The sequence below is a fragment of the Pocillopora damicornis genome, chromosome 4, assembly GCF_964200805.1.
Source record: "Pocillopora damicornis chromosome 4, jaPocDami1.2, whole genome shotgun sequence".
NCBI lineage: Eukaryota > Metazoa > Cnidaria > Anthozoa > Scleractinia > Pocilloporidae > Pocillopora > Pocillopora damicornis.
In genome coordinates, this window is record NC_142673.1 from 12,499,668 (window position 1) to 12,523,960 (window position 24,293).

General features: G+C 36.9%; 2 protein-coding genes across 3 annotated transcripts; one reads left to right on the top strand and one right to left on the bottom strand.

Moving 5' to 3' along the window:
- Positions 1 to 5,274: 5,274 nt before the first annotated feature.
- LOC113672918 (uncharacterized) lies at positions 5,275 to 8,469 on the bottom strand. 2 transcript variants are annotated; one of them, XM_089204923.1, is made up of 8 exons: positions 8,395 to 8,433; positions 7,738 to 7,894; positions 7,140 to 7,271; positions 6,618 to 6,754; positions 6,490 to 6,515; positions 6,317 to 6,391; positions 5,682 to 5,747; positions 5,275 to 5,416 (listed from the first exon to the last, which is right to left on the bottom strand). In XM_089204923.1, the coding sequence occupies exons 3-8, from the start codon at positions 7,229 to 7,231 to the stop codon at positions 5,309 to 5,311; spliced, it is 504 nt and encodes a 167-aa protein (XP_089061049.1). In that variant the 5' UTR covers positions 7,232 to 7,271; positions 7,738 to 7,894; positions 8,395 to 8,433; the 3' UTR covers positions 5,275 to 5,308. The 2 variants fall into 2 exon arrangements, with proteins under 2 accessions (XP_089061049.1, XP_027045063.2); XM_027189262.2 differs by lacking the exon at positions 7,140 to 7,271 and having other exon boundaries at positions 8,395 to 8,469.
- Positions 8,470 to 8,516: 47 nt separating this feature from the next.
- Positions 8,517 to 23,132, top strand: LOC113672917 (nuclear cap-binding protein subunit 1). The gene is made up of 28 exons (XM_027189260.2): positions 8,517 to 8,666; positions 9,648 to 9,736; positions 9,823 to 9,923; positions 10,376 to 10,460; positions 10,634 to 10,705; positions 11,090 to 11,197; positions 11,605 to 11,652; positions 12,148 to 12,221; positions 12,342 to 12,411; positions 12,736 to 12,789; positions 12,906 to 12,965; positions 13,829 to 13,930; positions 14,292 to 14,389; positions 14,751 to 14,814; positions 15,211 to 15,321; positions 15,851 to 15,915; positions 16,405 to 16,467; positions 16,769 to 16,843; positions 17,049 to 17,149; positions 17,601 to 17,735; positions 18,233 to 18,341; positions 19,064 to 19,157; positions 19,412 to 19,515; positions 20,251 to 20,311; positions 20,399 to 20,464; positions 20,856 to 20,999; positions 21,264 to 21,377; positions 22,113 to 23,132. Exons 1-28 carry the CDS (start codon positions 8,627 to 8,629, stop codon positions 22,224 to 22,226), a joined length of 2,421 nt encoding a protein of 806 aa, XP_027045061.2. The 5' UTR covers positions 8,517 to 8,626; the 3' UTR covers positions 22,227 to 23,132.
- Positions 23,133 to 24,293: the final 1,161 nt, after the last annotated feature.

Sequence of the window (24,293 nt, forward strand, 5' to 3'; positions counted from 1 at the left end):
CTTAAGGTAGATGTAGGTGAACGTGGTAGAACATGGTTAATTTAGGGTAGATGTGGGTTAACGTGGAAGAACATGGTTAACTTAGGGTAGATGTAGGTTAACGTGGTAGAACATGGTCAACTCAGGGAAGATGTGGGTTAACGTGGTAGAACCTGGCTAACTTAGGGTAGATGTGGGTTAACGAGGTAGAACATGGCTAACTTAGGGTAGATATGGGTTAACGTGGTAGAACATGGTCAGCTTAGGGAAGATGTGGGTTAACGTGGTAGAACCTGGCTAACTTAGGGTAGATGTGGGTTAACGTGGTAGAACATGGTCAACTTAGGGTAGATGTGGGTTAACGTGGTAGAACATGGTTAACTTAGGGTAGATGCGGGTTAGCGTGGTAGAACATGGTTAACTTAGGGTAGATGTGGGTTAACGTGGTAGAACATGGTCAACTTAGGGTAGATGTGGGTTAACGTGGTAGAACATGGTCAACTTAGGGTAGATGTGGGTCAACGTAATAGAACATGGCTAACTTAGGATAGATGTGGGTTAACGTGGTAGAACATGGTCAACTTAGGGTAGATGTGGGTTAACGTGGTAGAACATGGCTAACTTAGGGTAAATGCGGGTTAAGGTTGTAAAACATGGTCAAGTTAGGGTAGATGTGGGTTAACGTGGTAGAACATGGTCAACTTAGGGAAGATGTGGGTTAACGTGGTAGAACCTGGCTAACCTAGGATAGATGTGGGTTAACGTGGTAGAACATGGCTAACTTAGGGTAGATGTGGGTTAACGTGGTAGAACATGGTCAACTTAGGGAAGATGTGGGTTAACGTGGTAGAACATGGTCAACTTAGGGAAGATGTGGGTTAACGTGGTAGAACCTGGCTAACTTAGGGTAGATGTGGGTTAACGTGGTAGAACATGGCTAACTTAGGATAGATGTGGGTTAACGTGGTAGGACATGGCTAACTTAGGGTAGATATGGGCTAACGTGGTAGAACATGGTCAACTTAGGGAAGATGTGGGTTAACGTGGTAGAAAATGGCTAACTTAGGGTAGATGTGGGTTAACGTGGTAGAACATGATAGGGTAGATGTGGGTTAACGTGGTAGAACATGGTCAACTTAGGGTAGATGTGGGTTAACGTGGTAGAACGTGGTCAACTTAGGGAAGACTTGGGTTAACGTGGTAGAACCTGGCTAACTTAGGGTAGATAAGGGTTAACGTGGTAGAACATGGCTAACTTAGGGTAGATGTGGGTTAACGTGGTAGAACATGGTCAACTTAGGGAAGATGTGGGTTAACGTGGTAGAACCTGGCTAACTTAGGGTAGATGTGGGTTAACGTGCTAGAACATGGCTAACTTAGGGTAGATGTGGGTTAACGTGGTAGAACATGGTTAACTTAGGGTAGATATGGGTTAACGTGGTAGAACCTGGCTAACTTAGGGTAGATGTGGGTTAACGTGGTAGAACATGGCTAACTTAGGGTAGATGTGGGTTAACGTGGTAGAACATGGCTAACTTAGGGTAGATGTGGGTTAACGTGGTAGAACATGGTTAACTTAGGGTAGATGTGGGTGAACGTGGTAGAACATGGTTAACTTAGGGTAGATGTGGGTTAACGTGGTAGAACATGGTTAACTTTGGGTAGATGTGGGTTAACGTGGTAGAACATGGTCAACTTAGGGAAGATGTGGGTTAACGTGGTAGAACCTGGCTAACTTAGGGTAGATGTGGCTTAACGTGGTAGAACATGGCTAACTTAGGGTAGATGTGGGTTAAGGTGGTAGAACATGGTCAACTTAGGGTAGATGTGGGTTAAGGTGGTAGAACATGGTCAACTTAGGGTAGATGTGGGTTAACGTGGTAGAACATGGCTAACTTAGGGTAATTGTGGGTTAAGGTGGTAAAACATGGTCAACTTAGGGTAGATGTGGGTTAACGTGGTAGAACCTGGCTAACTTAGGGTAGATGTGGCTTAACGTGGTAGAACATGGCTAACTTAGGGTAGATGTGGGTTAAGGTGGTAGAACATGGTCAACTTAGGGTAGATGTGGGTTAACGTGGTAGAACATGGCTAACTTAGGGTAGATGTGGGTTAACGTGGTAGAACATGGCTAACTTAGGGTAGATGTGGGTTAACGTGGTAGAACATGGTCAACTTAGGGTAGATGTGGGTTAACGTGGTAGAACATGGTCAACTTAGGGTAGATGGGGGTTAACGTTGTAGAACATGGTTAACTTAGGGTAGATGTGGGTTAACGTGGTAGAACATGGCTTACTTAGGGTAGATGTGGGTTAACATGGTAGAACATGGTGAACTTAGTGTAGATGTGGGTTAACGTGGTAGAACATGGTCAACTTAGGGTAGATGTGGGTTAACGTGGTAGAACATGGTCAACTTAGGGAAGACGTGGGTTAACGTGGTAGAACCTGGCTAACTTAGGGTAGATAAGGGTTAACGTGGTAGGGCCTGAATCGTGGGTACAGCACTAGGAAGAAGTTGTTTTTGCATTTTAAGGCCCATTTCAACCATGTAGCTTTTCTCATCGCAATCGGGAGAAAAATGACTGCTACAAACAACAAAATGTTCGAACGGCTCGACGAAATGGACTCCTTTTACTTGAACAAGTTTAACCCTTTGTTGTTTCAAATTTGCTTCATTTGGAAATCTTTGCATTGTATGCCCAGTTTTGTTTGAATCAGTACAAAACTGGACGACACAACGCTTTACCGTTATGAAAAAAATCGAATATATTAAAACAAACTATAAGTAAACAAATCTTGACGAGATCAGTAAACAACGGCGGTGGGGAAGACTTATACGTATCTCACGCGAGTGTGAAACAAAACTTTAGAGGTCACAGAAAAGATTGCGCCATTCAAGATGGCGCTTGTCTGACGAATGGTACTTTTGGTATACTTGATATATTTACTAAACGTGAAAAGAAAATGTAAAATGTAGATGTGGGTTAACTTGGTAGAACATGGTCAACTTAGGGTAGATGTGGGTTAACGTGGTAGAACATGGTTAACTTAGGGTAGATGTGGGTTAACGTGGTAGAATATGGTCAACTTAGGGTAGATGTGAGTTAACGTGGTAGAACATGGTCAACTTAGGGTAGATGTGGGTTAACGTGGTAGAACATGGTTAACTTAGGGTAGATGCGGGTTAGCGTGGTAGAACATGGTTAACTTAGGGTAGATGTGGCTTAACGTGGTAGAACATGGTCAACTTAGGGTAGATGTGGGTTAAGGTGGTAGAACATGGTCAACTTAGGGTAGATGTGGGTTAACGTGGTAGAACATGGTCAACTTAGGGTAGATGTGAGTTAATGTGGTAGAACATGGCTAACTTAGGGTAAATGTGGGTTAAGGTGGTAAAACATGGTCAACTTAGGGTAGATGTGGGTTAACGTGGTAGAACCTGGCTAACTTAGGGTAGATGTGGGTTAACGTGGTAGAACATGGTCAACTTAGGGTAGATGTGGGTTAACGTGGTAGAACATGGCTAACTTAGGGTAGATGTGGGTTAACGTGGTAGAACATGGTTAACTTAGGGTAGATGTGGGTTAACGTGGTAGAACATGGTTAACTTAGGGTAGATGTGGGTTAACGTGGTAGAACATGGCTAACTTAGGGTAGATGTGGGTTAACGTGGTAGAACATGGCTAACTTAGGGTAAATGTGGGTTAAGGTGGTAAAACATGGTCAACTTAGGGTAGATGTGGGTTAACGTGGTAGAACATGGCTAACTTAGGGTAGATGTGGGTTAACGTGGTAGAACATGGTTATCTTAGGGTAGATGTGGGTTAACGTGGTAGAACATGGGTAACTTAGGGTAGATGTGGGTTAACGTGGTAGAACCTGGCTAACTTATGGTAGATGTGGGTTAACGTGGTAGAACATGGTTAACTTAGGGTAGATGTGGGTGAACGAGGTAGAACATGGCTTACTTAAGGTAGATGTGAATTAACGTGGTAGAACATGGTTATCTTAGGGTATATGTGGGTTAACGTGGTAGAACATGGCTAACTTAGGGTAGATGTGGGTTAACGTGGTAGAACATGGTTAACTTAGGGTAGATGTGAGTTAACGTGGTAGAAGATGGCTAACTTAGGGTAGATGTGGGTTAACGTAGTAGAACATGGTTAACTTAGGGTAGATGTGGGTGAACTAGGTAGAACATGGCTAACTTAAGGTAGATGTGGGTTAACGTGGTAGAACATGGCTAACTAGGACATATTGTAAGTTTTATATGAATCTTAAAGCATATATATTGTCAGCCATTTTGTCGTCTATATAGCATTCAGCCATGGCGTATATACCCACGCGACTGGGAAGTAGCCTAAGCAGTCGCATGAAACTTAGTAATGGGTGAGTTAAAAATAAACCAGAGCCTCTAATTGGCGCCATAATATGCACGGATATTTATCCGCTGACATTATTCGTTCCGAGATGCGAACAATTTTTGAAAATTGCGAGCTTCGATTCAAGGTTATTGTGTTTATTAATCGTCAAATATTTTTCAACGCTCGGGAAAAGTGCTACAGTTGGGATTTGTTGACCCTTGACCTGTTTTAAAGTAGTTCGTTGTTTTGATTTCTTATACTCTGGTGCAGTAAATAAGTCATTTGAAGGCAGTGGTTAGTTATTGACATCTCATGAAAGAAGAAGTTTGTGGAAGTTGATAACCCAGCTTTACATAATCAATCGTCCATTGTATTCTATGTTCCAGGTTGAACATTAAGCGGAGTTCCGAGCACTACATAATGTGGTTCATAAGAAAGAGGCCAAGCGAAGTGTTCAAATCCGTTAATGAGAGAAAACTCGAGAAATTTCCGTTTCAATTTCAAAAGTCAAAAAATAAATGGGTAGTATAAATATTCCTAAAATTTGAAAGCCTCCCCCTGAACTTATTCTTTAATAACAAAAAATGGGGCTAAAATCAGAATCATATGAGAATGATCTTGAGGGAAATTATGAGCCGAAGTAAGATTCGTCCCTTCACTCAGCATTCACCGGGCTGAGGCGGAAAAGAATACACATTGAAGAGCAAATTATTAGAGCTGATTATTTCACGCCATAACTCAGTTCAAACGATTGGAAAAAAGGCAACAGCAATGACAAGAATGTGGGTAAATGTCTTGGAACTGGTACGTTGTTTTGTTTCTTGTTCTTTCTGTTGAAGCCTCCCTGTGTAAACAAATATACGCTGATTTCTGAGAGCTGTTGCAATTTATGTTCCCTAGATGTTTAGAAGAACAAACCACAATCTGCCTCAAATTGAGAACTTTTTTTAATACTTTGTCACTTTACACTCTTCTAGCTTTTCTGGGTCTACAGCCATTATGAGGAACAGGGGTAACATCTGTAACTGAGACCACGTCCACTCCAGCAAATACAATGCCATTTACTGCACCCTAAAGATAACAAGAAAAAGAGTATAAGGGTACCACAGATCTGTTTCAAACAAAAACAAGGATGCAATAGCGTTGAAACTGGGAAGTATAGACTATGGGTAGTCCCTCTTTTACAGCATAGTCCTTAAAAAGAGTAAAACACACCACAGACTCTATTTTACTCATGGGAAGGACTTTGCCAAAAAACAAGGAGATTTCAAACAGATTTTCATACAGTATTCTAAGAAGAGAAATTTATGCTATTTGGGAAATACACTGTAAATACCTGTCGTCCAGTTCCAATACCACGGATTTTTATTCGTGCTTTGTCTACTCCTAATGAAATTGCTTTCTGAATTTCAAGAGAAAAGTAAATAGACACTGTAAACCAAAAATAATCAAATAAAAATGTAAAAGAACCTCATAAATAATAGTTATTTCACCTTAGTGTGTGGGAAATGCTGCTTCATAAGCCCTTTGATTATCATTATCATTACACTATCATAAAAATATTTTAATTCTTATTACTACTAAATAAATATAAGTAAAAAAATTCCAAAAATTATAGAACAAAATTATTATTAAAGACCTTTTATCACTTTTTTATTCCATCAGGGGATGAAAATTTAATAGACTTCAATCTAAGTAAAGAAGATGATTTGGTTTTAACAACTGAGTCAACACTGTTAACTCTTCCCACTGTAGAGAGTTTCTTAAGCTGATTTTTTAAGTTTTAGCCTGAGCTACTGCTTGAAACATCAGCTTTAGAAACTCTTCACAGTGGCCAATGTATTTGATCAACTCAGATATTAAAACCAAACTATCTTTTAATATCCCCAAAAGACACATCACTACAGTTTCTTAAGAAAGTCCCCCCCCACCCATTATTCATTAGGTAAAGAGAGCTTACAAAAATCTTACCTGAGCAGCTGCTATTCCAGCCTGTCGTGCTGCTGTAGAACTTCCTCCCCTTGCATTCTTGAATCCCTCTGTTCCCTGACATTCACAACACAGAAAAAAAATTTTTCTTAAAATCAAAATCAAAATTTAATGGAAAATTTATTGAGTGCGAGCAACCATGTTCACTTACTTACCGCTGAAACCCATCCCAACGTTTTTTCTAAAAAATAAAAGTAATAACATTTTCAACAGAAAAAAAAAAATAAATAAATCACAGATATTGACAATGAAAAGATACAATAACTTGTTAACCATCTCTCACCATTTTTGTCCAATATTGTAATGACTGTATTGTTAAATGTTGCTTTGATATGTATCACAGGAAGATGATTGAATTTTAATATTTGAGAGCCATATGCCCTGTGATGCTTCTTTATGTCCAAATATGACCCTGCTGATCTATAAATGAAAAGTCATTTCAGCAATGTAGCTAATTTATCTTTACAGTATCACTGGTGAATCAAAAATTAAAATCAAAATGTAAAGGGAATTCTCACCAACTAAAGAAGCTCTTGATTGTTAAACAAATTCTTCATGGCAGTACCAATGGAAATTTATAGAGAACAGTATGGAGAGTATGCACACTGATGTTAGGGTGAAGAGGGTTTGTAAAGAATTTACTTCCAACATCATATTGGCAATCAAGCCCTTATTTTGCAAGTATAACACAGTTTCTAGCTTATGAAAGCCTAAAAAGTTTAACAAAATCCAAATATCTTTCCTAGGATTTTTTTTGTGTCTAAACAGATGGAAAAAAGTTCACACTAGTGCCAACTAGACTTACATGTAGTTGTTTGCATAAGATATGTACAGCCTGAGTGTGGTTCTTGCTCTTTGTTTATTGTTTTTTTGAAACTCAAGATTTTGTAATCCCATTATTTCAATCTATCCTCCACACCCAAACCTTGTATCTTTACTACAAGTATAGAAAACAGAAAATTGTGAACACAGAATTAATTATTCCCAAGATGTAATTGTTAAGTCTCCCCTCTAGCTGCTTGTAAATAGGTTACAACAATTTTATGTTAGAACACGATAACAATTTCCACCTGATAAATTTGAGAATTCTCTTAACCTGTTTGCTGGATAATTTATGGATACTATAGGGAGAGGTTACACTTTAATCACTTCTGCAAGCTAAAGGGTTACAGAAAAACCAGTAAGCCTTGAGTATTAAACTGCTAGAAACAAGTTAAGAAGTTGGTTGTTTTGAGGTGTCCTGGAAGGTCTTGAAATTTGTTGCGATTGGTTATGACAGACTACTTAGAATCAAATCACAGTTTTCTCAGATGGTTTCCTAAGTTTCGCAGTAAAGAGCTGAAACATGATTATGTAAATTTTCACAACCCTTTATTCTAGACCCTACAAAGCAAAGAAATTACCTTCTACCAGGAAGTATGTTATTACTTTGTAGTATTCTTGCTCTATCATTCCCAAAAAGTGCTTGAAAAACACACCAAGAAATAGGATGAAAACTCTGAACTTCACCAAACCAAAATTGCCGACTTGAAAGTACTTGAAAGCGACTTCTAAACAATCCTTCAAGAGAGATGACATGCAATTCCACTCATGTATGATTCAACAACATGCAAATAAGTGGCCCTGTATTTTTAAGTTTTACCTTGTCTCTATCTCGTGGAGATAACCATCTCAGATCTCTAGTCAGATCACAATAAGAAAACAGTTGTTTTTTTCCAGTAAAACTACAGAATATAGGGCCACTTATTTGCATTTTCCCTCATTGCTTTGTTTATAAAATAATTATATGCATCATAAAGCATGGAACTATACGGGAATCTTGCCCAAAGATGAACTGATGTCATTGGCGAAGGAGTTTACTTCAGCGATTCACCCACCGTCATTTCATGTTTTACAGCTGAGTAGAGTTGTTCTACCTCTCCTGAACCCCAGATGACTTGTGACCGAAACTTTTATACTACCTCGAAACTTTTATATTTAATTTCTTAGGAAGCTTCGCGAAAATTCGCACAATTCGTTCCACTCTTCCCTTTACTGAAGCTACAAATCCACAACCCTACCTTGCAAAATAGTCGCCATCTTGTATTGACTAAGGCACCGAGCCTTTTACTCATGTCGTGAGGGAGATGGAGAACGAGGCGAGTAACCGTTGGTGGTACACTATAGTAACAATATACGACGTAGCTATCAGTGCGGAAACGGTAACACAAGGAGCAACGCTCAAAAGCATTCACCGGGAGTTTGTCTTCTCTCGTCTTCTCTAGCTTACTAGAAAAGCTTGGAGCTCAAACCATGTCAAGAGAGAAAAGAAGATATTATAGTGAAGAAGAAGGTTTGCTCTTATTTCCTTTCTCGTGTGATGTGTTAATTAGAGTTCCCCTTTGTTGAGGTGCTCGTGCGATGGTGACTCTAAGTTGTCACGTTTAATTCATCTGCTGTACCGCAGATAAAGATTATATCTTCTTTACATGCGACAGCCTCGAAGTGTTTTACTTTTCCGATTCCTGATTCAAAGACGACGTGAAAATGGTGGGGAACAAAACTGTTGATCTAAAGAAGAAGCCGAGGACGAGTGGCTCATCGATGTTTTTCTCACTAAGGATTTCTACTGTCAGCTGTGTGTCTTGCTTTTGTGCTTGGAAAGGCTGGCGAGATAGAAAATATTTTGTTTTTTTAAACAATAGGATGCAGAGCCACTTGCTGATGTTATTTTTCTTCTATTATGGTGTTTTTTTTCGTTGGTTTGTTTTTGTCACCGAATCATCATATGTTAGTTCCCATGTTCCCATTCTTTGAAGTGTGCGGACAAGGTGGGCCTCATTGGACCATTATTTTTATATCTGGGTGCCACGATAACTTTCAAAATCAGCGATTTAACACTGATGGACCCTGCTTTAGATGTACAGCCAATTAAATCATTCTTTGCAGGGATGACCAATCAGTTTCCTTTGACCAACAAATTTACATGTAACAGATGACTGACAATTTCATAAACTCTAAAGAGAAATCAACCAGAATAACATATATTTCCAAAATTTCTGGTATTTCTTTGGTATTATCATTGAAACAGCTTGATTTTTCTTAAGTTTTATTACGACTCCAACCTTTCATATTGCCAAGTCCATGCTTCAGGACCATTTATCTTGAGATACACCATGTACAGTAAATTTAGATGTTTTTCATTTTTAGTACCTTCTTGTTCTCAAGGGAGTGTTATGACATCTGTCTTTATTGCTTTGAAGAATGAGTTTGTGACTTAAATGGTTTGTTATTGATACTTTATGTAATGCTTTTTGTTCCTGAAAATTCTCAGATGGGAGAGCACGCAAAAGAAGAAGAACAACTGAAACTGTGGATATTGAAGATCGGTTAGAATCCCTCATTACACGTGTTGGAGAAAAGGTACAAGCTCTCAGTGCAATACATGTATATTAAACTTTCACTGTCTATTAGAAATACCTTTCCTTGAATTTTATCTCTTGATACAGAGTACTTCATCGCTTGAAAGCAATCTGGAAGGTCTTGCCAATGTGCTAGAAGCTGATCTGCCAAATTATAAAGAACGTATCCTGAAGATTATTTGCACTTGGTAAGAAACCATAGCATATTTTTTTTTTTTTATTGGCTACACAAGAGTTTATTATTCCACTACTATGCCATAACAATGTAATACCATGTCATATCTTGTGCATTCTGATATGGCATCTTGGTTGATTTCCCTTTTGGGGGCTGTTAGTCAACTGTTACATGTAAATTTATTGGTCAAAGGAAACTGATTGGTGATCCCTGCAAAGAAAGACTTAATTGGCTGTGCGTCTAAAGCACTGGAAAGCAGAGCAATAAAACAGTTGTGCTGATTGATCCATGACTTTTGAAGCAACAAAATTTAAAGAGCATCACATTTTTTGTTAGTCATGAAAAGCACTTCTATGGTTTTACTTGTGTTGTACATTGTAAATTTATCAAAACTTCAGTGTGTTTCTCACTTTTCTTTGTTCAGTTTTACAAGCTTGAAATTCACATGTGAATTTATGCTTTCAGTGCTACAAATCTACCAGAGAAAATCACTATCTACAGCACACTTGTTGGACTTTTAAATGCAAAGAGTTACAGCTGTGGAGAGGAGGTACTCTGTCAACTCAAGTTTTTTGTTTCAGTTCATCAAGTTTACACTAAAAATTGCCAACTGAGGTTTTGATTTTGATTATACCTAGATCAGAAAAGAAATGTCCTTAGTGAGCTGTTTTTCCAGTTTAACCCACTTTCTGCTGGATACTAATGGCTCAATCTATTGTTTAGTTCCTAGACATGATTTTGGAAAACCTCAAGGAAGTGCTGATTGCTGCTCAATTTGATAGAGCTAGATTAATGGTAATCAATTAGCTTTTGATATATTTATTTCTAGGGTATTTATTAATTTCATTTTAACTGATCTTTTGTGGGTTGCCACTAATGTGGAGTAACTTGGAGTGTTAATGCTAGTTTGTTGCAAGTAACCCTTGACCCCTCTTGGTTCCTGATAATTCAGTACTATAACCCATATCCTTAGGTTTTGGGAAAGATTGGGTTACAGAAGCACAGAACACAGGCAACCCTGCAAGTACTTAGGTCTAAACCTTTCAGTCTGGTCTGATTTAAGGATCCTAATCACCATAAGTAGGATCTGAATCTCTTGACACACTGTTATTTCTCTTGCATGTAATCAAAGTGTTTTTAATCAAATTGTACAGTTTTGACATTTATTGTTTTTACTAGGTGCGGTTTCTTGCTGATCTCGTTAACTGCAGAGTTCTCATGCATAGTGGACTGCTGGAGTTTTTTGATAAGTTCCTGGCTGCCACTATGGAGGACAATGCTCCACAGGTGAAATCATCCTTGTTTTTGTACATGTTATACCTTAAAAAAGCATTCCATGTAAAGAATTTTGTTTACCATTTATAAGAAAATTCTTCACTTTTTTTTGCTTAAAGGTTTTCTTATTCTTTGCTGTATAATGTGCTTTCATTACTTTCATAAGATGATTCCTAGTCATTTGATTTGAACCGTTCACTCTGCAAGTCGTCATCCCTTTAAATCTGCGATCACATCTAATTTCATGATGCATTTTGTAATATTTATGGTAACATAAATATTATTTATGATATTAATGATAATCCTGAAAGTAATGGTAATGATTGTTTTATTGTGAATGATCAGTAAATCTTACACATTGTCCTGACAGAATTATCTTTTCAATGGGAAAATACTATAGCCTGTTTAATATGTTTTAGGCCCGGTCTGACTGGTTTGTGTACACAGTACTATCTTCATTGCCATGGGTAAGTTCAACCGCAAAAGTCGATTTAAATGGGAAAGAGTTGACATAATTTCTTCTTATCTGAGATAGTGATCTTTTGACCCCTAAGAGTGCTGACAGTCTCCCTACCAGTATATCACCCCTGAATCAAACATCAGGGTTATAAGAATATGAAAATGATCACCAACTAAAAAAGCTCTTGATTGCTAAACAAATTCTCCTTGACAGGTCAACCCCTTGTCCACATTACTGAGCTTTTACTTGGTCCTATAAGTAAATGTTGTCAGTAGATGTACAGTATGACAACATCTAGTAATTTGAACAAAACGCTTAATTTTAACAGCCTAAGCAATACAAAAAACCAGGATTAATGTAAGTCTAAATTCTATTTTCTCCATATCTTTAAAACTTAAAAATCAACTAAGAAATGGTTTCAACCCCCATCCCTTCACATGGATTGATTTTAGCAGTTTCCTATGTGATTAATAAAATTACTGAGGTCTCTCTCTTATTCTAGGCTGCTAAAGAACTCTCTGAGAAGAAGAGTCTGGAATTTGAACGGTTGTTGTCAACAATTGAAAGCTACATAAGGTACAATTTTAAATAGAGATCAATTGAGCTGCTTGTGAAAAGACCTGCTGACTTATCTACTTGTACATGCAAATCCGTCAGATGTTAATGTTCTTGATGTTTATTTTTTAAATTGACCAGTCAAAGACAGAAGACCCACATTCCTGCCTTGCGAGTGTGGTCATCTGATGAACCTCACCCTCAAGAAGAGGTAAGATGTTGTAACTGTTACACTGCACAAGGAAGAAATTTTTATCTTGCTCTGTCATACTGATTAAATTTAAAAAGTTAAGCTTAGTCACATCTAAAATTTTTAAACTGGTTACATATGGCACTATTATTTTCCATTTACATTATTATACAGTTATATGGCATAGGAGCTGATAACCAAGATTTTTAGTGAACCAATCAGAATGCTGATAATGTGATATGGGAGGTTGAGCATTTGATTAATTATTGTTATATTGCATTCAAGGTCCTGCAATTGATATTAGTTTCATGTTTAAAGCCCCTGAAAATTTTATTGTCTTAACAGTATCTTGATTGCCTATGGGCACAGATTAAGAAGCTCAAATCAGACAACTGGCAGGTTTGTGGCAAAAATAGTCTTTACTTGTTTTGAAAGCAACCTAAAAATGAATGAACAAAACAAAAACTGAAATGCTTCTTGGCATTACATCTATATGCTCTTTTTCTTTTCTGCAGGAAAAGCATATCAGGAGACCTTATCTAGCTTTTGATGATGTGTTGGGAGATGCCTTACAGGTAAAAAGTCTGAAGAACATTCAATCTTATTTAGCAAGCAGCATGTTTATTGCATGCTTGATAGGGTCAAGATTGAAGAGGTGTAGGGAAAACATCCTAATGGACTTCTGCGATATTACTTTTCCAACTTATTCCCTCTTGTTAAAATGCACCAATGGTCATGAAGGACCTTCATGTTGACACCCCTTCAATTTATTTATCTTAAATTACAGTCAACTCTGTCGTAGGCGGACACCCTCAAGAATTGAAAAAGTGTCTGTCGATAGACTTACATTGTAGTCTACTAGAAATGGTTTAAAGGAGAGTGTAAACAAAAGAAAACTAAAATTTTCACTCCCAAGTCTGTTTGTGTCCTCTTACAAAAGAGTGTCTGCTTACGGGAATGTCAAAATACAAAGTTTGACCGGAGGCAAAACAGGGAATTCAAAAAAGTGTCTGTAAGTGGAGCTGTCCACTTACAAGAGTGTTTGTTGGTGGAGAGTTGACTGTAGTTTTTGGTCTGTTTATCAGGGAAGGATGATGTACAGTGTATTCTTTATGTGGAATCAATACATAAACCACCATTTTACTATGGGATGATGTGCAAGAAAGGCTTTATTTTTTGGTCAAACCCTATCAGTATTTTAATTAATTTCTGTTTAAAATGTGACACAGGCTGTTTTGTTAGTCAGTTTTATAAACAGCTATTGCAGAAAATTGGTCATTCACATACAAAAATAGCTCACAGGGTTTTATACTAAGTTAAATTTTGATAAAATTTTATGATTCTACTACCCTAGTTTAATAGATGATATTGATTTTGTGATTGCTTTACTTATGAAAATGAATAATCGCAAAAAAATTGAATCGCATTTTTCCCACAGCACACCCTTCCTTCATTCGCACTTCCAGCAGAGAAGGATGGCACTGTTTACCCACTTCCATCTGTAGTTTATAGAATGTTTGATTACACTGATGTACCAGAGGTAAGTTTATTAATGCAAAGCTGACTTTTGCAAAGAGTTGTAGCTTATTCTTCCTTGCGCATTTTACCTTTAGAGAGGGTGATAGTACATAGACATTACTGGGGGAACAACACACCGTACTAAGTTAATTTTTCAATGATTTGCTATAAATGCTACTATTGAATATTTGATTGGGGATTCTTCTGCAATTGAGGACCAGACTATTGATATCAGTGATTTTTGAATGTCATTAAGGATGCAATGCTTGAATAGTTTGCTTGAAATTTTGTGAACTGTTTTTTAGAAGTAGAAGTATTTAACAATTCTTTTATTGTGTTTTCAGAAAATCACAAAAATTAATTGGTCACTTTGCTTTTCCTAGGGTCCATCTATGCCAGGAGCTCATGCAATTGAAAGATATCTGATAGAGGAGGGTATTCGAAGAACAATTCATGCTCATTTCAAGGACAGAAAGGAATGGTGAGAGATGTGTTGTTAGCTCCATTGTAGCACCTGATGTCCTCTCATCTCATAATAAAGTGTAGTTGTGTTCTTTGCTGCAGTTGATAATAAATGTTATTGTTGATGAGATTTTAAATGCAAAGCTCAGGTTTTCATGGTCTGTTTGTAATTTGCTATCATGATGGATGAGTTATTGAGTTTTATGAGCATGGGGTAGTGATCCTAGATAAGTATTTAAATATGTCCCTAAAGCCTGAGGTCAAACACACTCTGTCATGATATTAATAACTATAAGCAATTTTTTTGAAAATTTGCATTAATTTAGATTTACTATTACAAGAAACATTTTTGACATATTAAATGCATTTTCCCCTTTTAGTGCAAATCAGCTGTTAAATTTACCTGGAAAGTCTAAAGTGCCTATTAATTATTGTGTCATTGAGGTAAATCATGGTCAAACTGTGACATATGAGGTTCTAGTTAATAAAGTTATTTTAATCTTTTATTTGGCTTTTTGTTAACTGCTGTTGTTGGTGGAGAGGATAAGCTGTGAATATCCACTACAACTTTCTGAGAAGTGAATCAGCACAATATTTGAATTTGATTAAATTTCTACTCAGAAATAAATGTGGGGAAACAAGTCTTCCTTTAACTGCTTCTTTTGAACCTAAGACACTATCATGATTTACATGCACATACATACGTATGTGAAAACCTTAACTAAGAAAATGATCCAAACAGATGAAAAAAAGCAACTGAATACACTTATTGTTGGATGAAATTTTATTTCTGTTATTTTCTTATTACCTAAAGGTATTGTAATTGTATTTCTCTTTCAGGTGATCTTTTCAGAAATGTTCAGACTTCCAATGTCATATCATACTCAAGTATTCTATGGTTCCTTGATTATGGAACTGTGCAAACTAAGATCAGACACAATTCCAGGCATTGTATCCTTCTTTTACTTAAAACTTAAATATACGTAGTCAGCAAGAAAGATTTTTTGACTGTTAATGGACAAATTAATGTTAACCCAGCACTTTTTTATTTTCAGTTCTTCTGTAGTCCTTTACCAATAAGGATCTCAGGTTGGGATGAGCCAAACACAATGATTTTGAGTTGTTTTGACAAAGACAGAAGTTGAAAAACTTATAAAAGTCAAAATAAGGTGAAAGTTAAAACACTCCTTAAAGGTGAAAATTTAAAAGCATTTCAGCTTAATTTTCAAACTGAACAAATTTTGACAAATTTTTAACTCCTTTCTGTGAGAAACTATGTGCATGCTGCAAAGTTGTAACAGCAGCTAGGAAGTTTTTTTGCTGTGTATAAAACAGTACAGAACATGACTATTAGCTGCTTTTGTAAGATAACGTGAAAATATAAGTTTAGTACCACAATGTGATTTGCAGCAAACTAAGCTGTACATAAATGCATGTCAGCTGATTCAAATTCAAGTTCTTCCTTAATGGACATCTTCAGGTTGCCCAGGCAACAGAATTATTGTATGAAAGGATAGATACAATGAACACAACTTGTGTAGAAAGGTAAGTTCTGAATTAAACAACCTTTGTTTAAAAGGGATAAGCCTTACTTTTGTTGCAGCATTCTCTTGTTGTATCCTTTGAGGGACAAGCCTGTACTACACAAACTTCTCACAAAAATTTCATCCCTGAACTGAATGGCTATCCTAACCAACATCTACTTTGCAATGCATTAGCTGCCCATTCAATTTTTTGCTGTGCACAAGTGCTCCTGAACATTTTTTTTTCTTTAGAAACTTTAGCATTATTTTAAATATTTTATTTTATTTATCATATGTTTTATATATCTTACAACTTTTTAATCCAATTAGTTAGGGAAACGTTACAGAGTTAACTAGTATTTTTTTTCCTTTTTAAGATGTTGTTTTGATAAATTGATTCTCTTATCTTTAATAAATATTATGCCGTTATAGAATTTGTCTCAGGTTTGATGTAAGAAGTCTGTCCAATTAGGATATATTCGTTATGAAGATTGATGAAATGTCTTCATAGGTTTGTTTGTTGGCTTTCCCATCATCTCAGCAACTTCCAGTTTAAATGGAGTTGGGATGAATGGTAAGTCTGTTAATTTTGTTGAAGCATCATTTTATCCCAAAAATGTACAAGCAATGATTATTTAAATACTTTAAAATAGCTTTTCGTAAGAGGCATAGAGAAGACGGTTTGCGAATCTTTCACCGTGCTGTAGAAAAAGATCTTGCAACCTCCCGGAGGGAAAGAAGAGGGACCCTGGGAATGGGGTTACTGGTCGCGATTGCGACCTGAAGATAGTACCATCTTCGTTTTGACCTTGACCAAAGAAATGAACGACAAGGAACCGTCCTGTCAATTTTGTTCTTTTTTTTTTATTTTGAAGGGTATCTGCAACTGACGCTGGACTGGAAACACCAAGATGTGTGTTCTTGAATGAACTTTTTGAAAGAATTCGAAGGTTAGTTACTGTGGATGGCAAAATGGTAATTTTACGTGCCTTTGCAGCGGTGCGCATTTTATATGTCGAATTCATAGAATATGATAAGAAATTGCGCTTCAGATGAGAGAAGTTCGCACTTAAAACTAATATTACAATTCTCTGAAAATTCTTGAATTCTGACCGTTTACCGTCTTTGCTTAATGAATGATTTTAATTTCTTTAGACTATCATACCATCAGTTCCTGGTTGAGAACATCCCTGAGGGATTACATGGCGTTCTCCCCGCTGTACCTACACCCAACTACCGATACTCAGACGAGGAAGGTATGAACAATACGGTACTTCATTTTAATGATTACGAAGATACTTCCGATTAGCAAGCTCACACTTTTTACCTTGTTATTGAATTTTCTGCGGCATTGTTGCCATGTTTTGGCCGGAGAAAACTGAGAGTGCAATACGCATAAAACAGTCAGTTTTTTTTAAATGCTCCGTTCCTGCCTTGCTTATTCTCTCTTATTTCCTTCCTGCGAGAAGGCAAATTAGGAAACCCCTGTGTAAAGGTGTTTAATAGACAGGATTTATTCCCCTTTCTATTTTCAATTCATAACTTACAACATAAATCAGTGATAATGCAGTACTCTATACACAACAATGTTGATTCAAAGTACCTACCACGTTAGTTTACTTACGCTACGTGTTATCAGTCCACAATTCTAGTCCAATACTTACGAACTACAAAGCATCTTATAAGTTACTTCTAATTTTCTGCCAGGCAAGTTGGCTGGACAAGACAAAGCGAAAGAGCTTATCGACGCAATCAGAGCCAAGAAAGATGTCGATCATCTTCAGACTATTTTAAACAACATACCAGCAAATGCAACTGGTCAAGGAGATGACAATGCTGATGGTAATAGTTTTGTGTTTTTTCGTAATCAGGCAATCTTTTGTAGTTAAAATTTGATGCAGCACGAAATTCTAAAACTTATTTAACACTGCAAGAGGAGGTAGAAGCCTAGTGGAAACAGTTTCAATTTTCTGCGCAAATCCACGTTGTTAATCATGCCTTCTCCACTATTTTTTGTTTTTCCCTCCTACAATGTAACACTGAAGCAGAGGAATGTTTTTGCGTCTCGACTAACAACCGGAAGAACACAACAATTTTTGCTAGTGCGCTTTGACATAACAAAAGATAACTAGAAACCCCTTGTTTTAAAATTTTGCACGCAAAGCAACAGAATATAGATTTGTGGCAAGTGCGAGGTTGCAGAACACTTTACTTCCGTTATCCATTTACGTCACAAAAACGTCTGGGTTGCGCGATCAATCTTAATCTAGACCAAACCTCCTCATTGTTTGTGTAACGTGATGATTCATAGCCTGTAAGTGTTTCTCTTATCTTTTCAGCGCCAGTAATCGACCATACTTTTCCAGTATTACGTCTAGAGGTCTTGCTTCAAGTTGTGTTCAAACTCGGTTCCAAGTCTTTAAGTCATTCATTCAGTGCTCTTACAAGGTAACAAATGGAAATATTCGCTAGAACTATACTCGGGCCTGCTATCGAAGAACGGAGGCCAACTCGAAATCGTCCCGATGAAATTCTCCCCTTATAATTATTGAAGTAAACAATATGATCTTAGATGATATTCAAGTAAATGATTGATCGTCGCAGGTTAGCTGCAATCAATAAAATTGAGGGAAAGAAGCCAGAGAAAATTCAGGCTTCGACGAAATTCGAACCCGTGCCTCCTATTCAAGTCTTCTCAGCCTAACATCAGTATGCGTATTCTCCATACTGCTCTCTGTTTACTTCCTAAGGGCTGACTTGGAGAATTTGTGTAACCATCAAGAGCTTCTTTAGTTAGTGACCTTTAATGTTTGAGAAATTAGACGCTAGTCACTCTCAAAGGTCAAAGAGTTAAATAATGACATTTTTATACCATCCATTTTGGGGATTTTCGACGGGCCTAGAGAGTGGCTACATAATGGGAATCCGACTGTAATAGTGGTGTAGTGTGAGAGTTACTTGAAAATAGAGAATTTGACGAGGGAGAAAAACAGTGCTTTGTTTTTGCAAAGATGAACACCTGTGATAAGCTGCTACGTGTAGTATGTTTAGCTGAGTTGATAATCGAGGAATAGGGAATTTAGCATCCTTTGGATTTAATTCTCAAACTCTCAGTAGGATGTACTTAGTAGTTTTTTCTTGGAGAGGTTATTTTGAACTTTGATTTTTAGGTTTCATAAGCTATTAAAAAATGTTATCGTGAACGAAGAAGCTCAGATCCATTGTTTGAAGATTTTGCACGAGTTTTGGTCATCAAATCATCAGGTTTGTAATCACCACATTTAAAATATTTAAATCTTTACTTATTTCTGTCTGGGCTTTTCATGATAAGTTTTCCTGGTGAAACATGTACAGTTACTTGAAAACTGTTGATCTTGGTAAACTTTTACGGTTTATGTTCACACGCTATTATTGCGCAAATAGTTTGCAGCTCAGGCTACAGAACGCCAAGTATTTCTTTCGTGGCCAAGATTTAGTGGTAGCATATCAGTGTATGATAGCTGTGGTTCTTTCTTTAGATCGTTGTGGTGCTGGTTGATAAATTGGTTCGCATGCAGATCACTGACTGTTCAGCGGTTGTCAACTGGCTTTTTTCCAAAGACATGAAGGAGAACTTTACAAGGTATTTTATGATGGAAATTTTACTTTTATGGATCGCGAAAAATTGTACTTACAAACAACCATGTTTTTATATCAATCATTAGGATGTTGAAATTATATACTGCATGTAGAAGGAAATTACAGTTTTATCAAGACCTTAAGTTAATAAAAGTATGTTTCAAGATGTTACATCTACCCACGTGGTTTTGAAACTCAAGTAGGTAACATTTTGTGGTTGAAGAGTTGAACGTAAGTAATTTTCAACGTCACAAAAAGCGACTTCTTTCGTAGCTCAGTTCGGTTGTTGAACCCTTCCACTCTTAGGAGTGACCGAAAAGTATTTTCTCTTAACAAAATCGATACCTTCCAAGGAGACAGGTGGTGAGAATTCAGAAAAAAATACCAACAAGGGGGTTTATATTAGTTGCCGCCAATTTCTCAGGCCTAAAATGAAAAGAAATCTGTGGCAGACAGTTAGGAGAATTACTCTTGAGATATTGGAAGAGGAAAAGGGCAAATGAATATTGCGAACTCTGTTGTGACATAAAGTATCAATAATCTAGATTTCCCTCCTTTCCTTACACTCTTACTAGTGATATCCGGCTGCTGTTTATCATTTGAGCAGTTTTAATCCTCAAGAAAGATTGTGCACTTAGTCGTTTGTCTTTTGTAGCTCCTCTGTCTCTTCTCTTCGTTCTTTCTTTCTTGTTCGATCCCTTTCTGTTAAATAATTTGATTCTTTTATCTCCTTTCCAAGATTATACGTGTGGGAAATAATGACGAGTACCTTAAAGAAAATGAGCAAGCATACTAGTAAGGTAGGAAGGGTTGCACGTTGTGCTTCAAAGGTTCTTAAAATTCGAGTGAATTTTAAAATTTTAAAGTCGTGTGTGTTGTGTCTGTAGGTTTCAGGAGAAGTACAGGAAGCTAAGGAAAAGGTGGCGAAATTGGAAGAAAAAGCCAAGAAACAGGTCAATGGTGTGATTGATGAAATGTCATGTAACGCATAGTTCTAATGTGGTTTTCCCTTGAATCGCTTAACTTATTTTTCTTGTTCGGGATGAAAACCTGTACTGAAAAAAAGTTAAAACTCGAACAGATCGTGACATTTGCACAATAGATAGCCCTTACATTAGGACTACGCTGTGCAGCTATTTCGTCAGTGCAACCACCATGTGTAAAGAGACTTGGAGGTCCGGTCATTTTCAATCCTGTACTTTTTCTCTCTCTATTACAGATGACCGCTGGAAAGTTTTTTTGCACGTGATCACGCACAATTACCAACGATCTGCGGCGATGATATAAAACTAGTTGCTCGTGTAGGTGTTTCTCTCTTTTAAATATGATTTCTTTTTGAGTCAGGCAGGAGAAGCGAATGGAAATTCAAACCTTGAACCTGGTGTAGCGGATGATTTAAGTAAAAAACAAAAGCAGCTGGAAGAACTTACAGAAAAACTGGAAAATGCCCAAAGAACGCAAAAGCAACTCTTCCTTATTGTTTTCCAGGTTAGAAATAGCATGAGTTTTGAACGTGATACGTAGAGAAATTTAATGGTATTATGTTGTATAAAAATTAAATTTTAGGTAGTCAAGATCGTTTAAAATGAAAGTTGAGTTGGTTGGCTAGATTGACCTATAAATCTTTTTCTGTCAATATTATCATTTTGATTATTAAGATTGTACAGTTCGTAATAAGAGTGTTTGCAGTTGTTGTGAAATAATGACAAATTTCTGATCTGTGTGTTCTCTGTCTTTATAACCATATTCCAGCGTTTTATAATGATCTTAACGGAACACATTGTTCGCTCTGAGCAACAGCAGTTGGATGTAAACACTCAGTGGTTCAAGTACACAACAGAAAGACTCCGAGAAATATTAATCACGGTAATTTCTCATATTGTTATTTGATAGCTAAGGATTGGCGTATTCCTTTAAGAAGCTATAGAAGAAAAACTTCTAATGATGTACAGAAAATAAATTGACCAGCCCTTAAGAAGCTTGCACTTGCTTTAAACTGCTGTATTGCTTGGTAGACTATGTTATTATCCCGCAGCAATAGATTGTGTTTTTTTAATCATCATCTCCATCATTTTTGTTGTTATTATTATTTTATTATTAATTAAAGTATTGTCACTGTTCTTATTACTTACATTATCTTTTTTAATTTCATGATAATCGACATTGTCATTATCATCGTCATTAGCATAACAGTTACTGTCATCGTTATTACATAAGTATGATTATCATTATTATCATTAATATTATTCTGAATTTTTTTAAATGAGCTACGTTCGTAATTTGGAGTCTTTTTCGCGCACGCGCAATACCACCTTCGTTCCTCGAGAGAAAACAAAAATTCCCTCAGTAAGATAGAAAAACATGACAACAATAATTCAGGTAGAAGCAAGGACGGCCAAGATTGTAGAAGATTGTAAGGGACGAATCTAGGCTAACTTTCTAAGAAGCACAACCAGCCTTAGCTCGTGTGAGCTGTTTCATTTAGAGCAGAAGCATTTCTTATGATCCTCAGAAGGAGTGGAAAAGATTGCAGTTAGGATTGAGGGGTGTGTGTTTACACCAGAAAACGTTAATTGTCTTTATTTCATCTGTTCATTTCAGAATCATAATCAAGTGTTCCAGTACCTGAGCTCCCTCGAAACCTTGCTCTTCACATCTGATCTTGATCCGCGCATTTTGAACTTGTTCAATCATTTTAAAGCCTTAAGGTCGTAGATGGATGGCATTCCTAACCTTTAAGTTTAAGTTAGAGTAGTATATACACCACACATATGGCGGAAAATCGTAAAAGTTATTTTACGAAGGTTTCCTCTCACTCGAGCAAGGAACAATATGTTTTTTCTCATGCGCTAATTTTCCAGAGTTTTCTTTGTTCCGCTTCACTCGTAAAGCGATGAAGGGTCTATGGTTTGCTCTACGTCTGATTTTAATGTGTTTTATTTCTTGTCATCATATATTTTATTGCATAATTATTTTTTTCGGCATAAATTATCGCTCAGTTGCACATGCAACGCAACCATTCTCAGCTGGGTAAGCAACGGTTGGGTCGTTTTTAAGCCAACCCTGGCTTTGTTCCTCTCTCCACATGAAAACAAAAGGCCTATTGTTTAACAATCGGTCGCTTCTGGTCGTCATAGTAAGCTATGAGTTTTCATGACTTTGTAATTGGCAATTTTAAATATCCAATAATTGGAAAAGTGCTGAATTCTTAGTCAGAATCTCAAAGATTTGTTGTCGTTATGAATTTTTAATTGAGTGTCAAAAGTAATTCGGTATTACTTTGATTTTGCTTTACCTCGCACTCTGATTGGCCTAGAATACTCGCGCCATCCTTTCAACCAATTAAACGCAAAATGACTTAATCACCTGTGCTTTCACGTCCTTGAGGCAGTTTGCCTGAGTTTGCTTTGAGTTCTTACTGGCCTATTATGATGTTAAATTTTTTATCTGATTGGCTGTGTTGATTACTCTAGTTTTGGTTTTTTGACATTCAATTAAAAACTTCCCTAACCTTTGATAAAAATTGAGCATGTGTTTTTATCAAACAGCATGTAAGCTGGGCACCCTCGTTTTAACTCAACCATTACGTTATCTTTTAATAAACAATAACCAACTTGCTAACGGTGTCGTTCCTTATAATGGACTCCATCGTGTCGTGCAGTTTTACGTGGTTTTGTAAGAAACCTTTTCGGTGTTCGGTGTAAAAAGACCAAGAGTAGTCGCTTTTACCCCGCCTAGTCCGTTGCATGAGTCAAAAGGAATCAGCGGCGTTTAGATGTCTTCCCCCTCCTCCCATGCCATTCAAGGTTATCAACAACCCTCACATTCGGAAAGAAAAAGTCTGAAGAAAGAACAGAATGTTGTACCTTGTTATGCCAAGTTTGGGGAGAAATCTTTCTCTTTTTCCTTTAGAAGTAAAGCGTGACATCAATCTCGCTTTATCTGTTTCATATTACATACGTCTGTACCAAACTGCATTTAATCTTATTATGATGTTGATTCTAATATTCGAGCACATGCCAAAAAGCGAATATTGACGCTTGAATTTTTTGCGGTCCTCCACTTAAACAAAATATTTGTTATAGGTTAGAAGGTTTAAGTGAAAATTGGGGAAAGGAAATTTGCGACTTTTTAGTTACTTGTATTTATTTCTTTCTTTTCAACACAAGAACGTTATATTAAGTAGTGATGCTGGTTGACGCTGTGCAGGTCCTAAATAGTAGCATCCTTGAGAAGTCGTTGATTGCTAACAGTATCCCATTTATCAAAAAAGCCTTGACAAGTGTAATCATGAAGATATGCTCGGAAGTGACGACAACAAATCTTAAGTTTTCCACTGATTTCATCAAACTGCGTCAGACAAAGCTGCAAACCTTGATGATAAGAAAGTTTTGGTTCAGTTGAAGATGGCTACTATTCGTTTGAAAGATTGCTAGAATTTAGCGCGGAATAAATTCAAATATACGTGATACACGGAAACGAGAAGAAATTTTTTTGTAGACTGGGTCCTAGGTTACGCTTAAACACTTTAACACGATCACGCACGTTTGAATTTTACGGTAATTTACGCTGTGATCTTATATTAAGTTTCCTTTTTTCGTTCTATCATTTTATAAAATCTTATTTCGTAGTTTTATTTGCGTGATATACATGACTGACTTTTCTTCCTTTGTATCGGTTGAAGAGATCATTATCAAACTCTTTCATTCGATTAATTTTTTTTCCCTAACTGCTTTCGTTACGTAGAGACCAAAGCCGGAAAAGTCCTACAAGGCAAAAATG

Coding starts and splice junctions, on each gene's coding strand:
- LOC113672918 (XM_027189262.2), bottom strand. Junction 6,516..6,617: donor TACAATATTGGACAAAAATG/GTGAGAGATGGT, acceptor TTTATTTTTTAG/AAAAAACGTTGGGATGGGTT. Junction 6,392..6,489: donor CGTTGGGATGGGTTTCAGCG/GTAAGTAAGTGA, acceptor TGTGAATGTCAG/GGAACAGAGGGATTCAAGAA.
- LOC113672917 (XM_027189260.2), top strand. CDS start 8,627: ATGTCAAGAGAGAAAAGAAGATATTATAGTGAAGAAGAAG. Junction 9,924..10,375: donor CTGAAGATTATTTGCACTTG/GTAAGAAACCAT, acceptor TTATGCTTTCAG/TGCTACAAATCTACCAGAGA. Junction 11,198..11,604: donor TGGAGGACAATGCTCCACAG/GTGAAATCATCC, acceptor AATATGTTTTAG/GCCCGGTCTGACTGGTTTGT.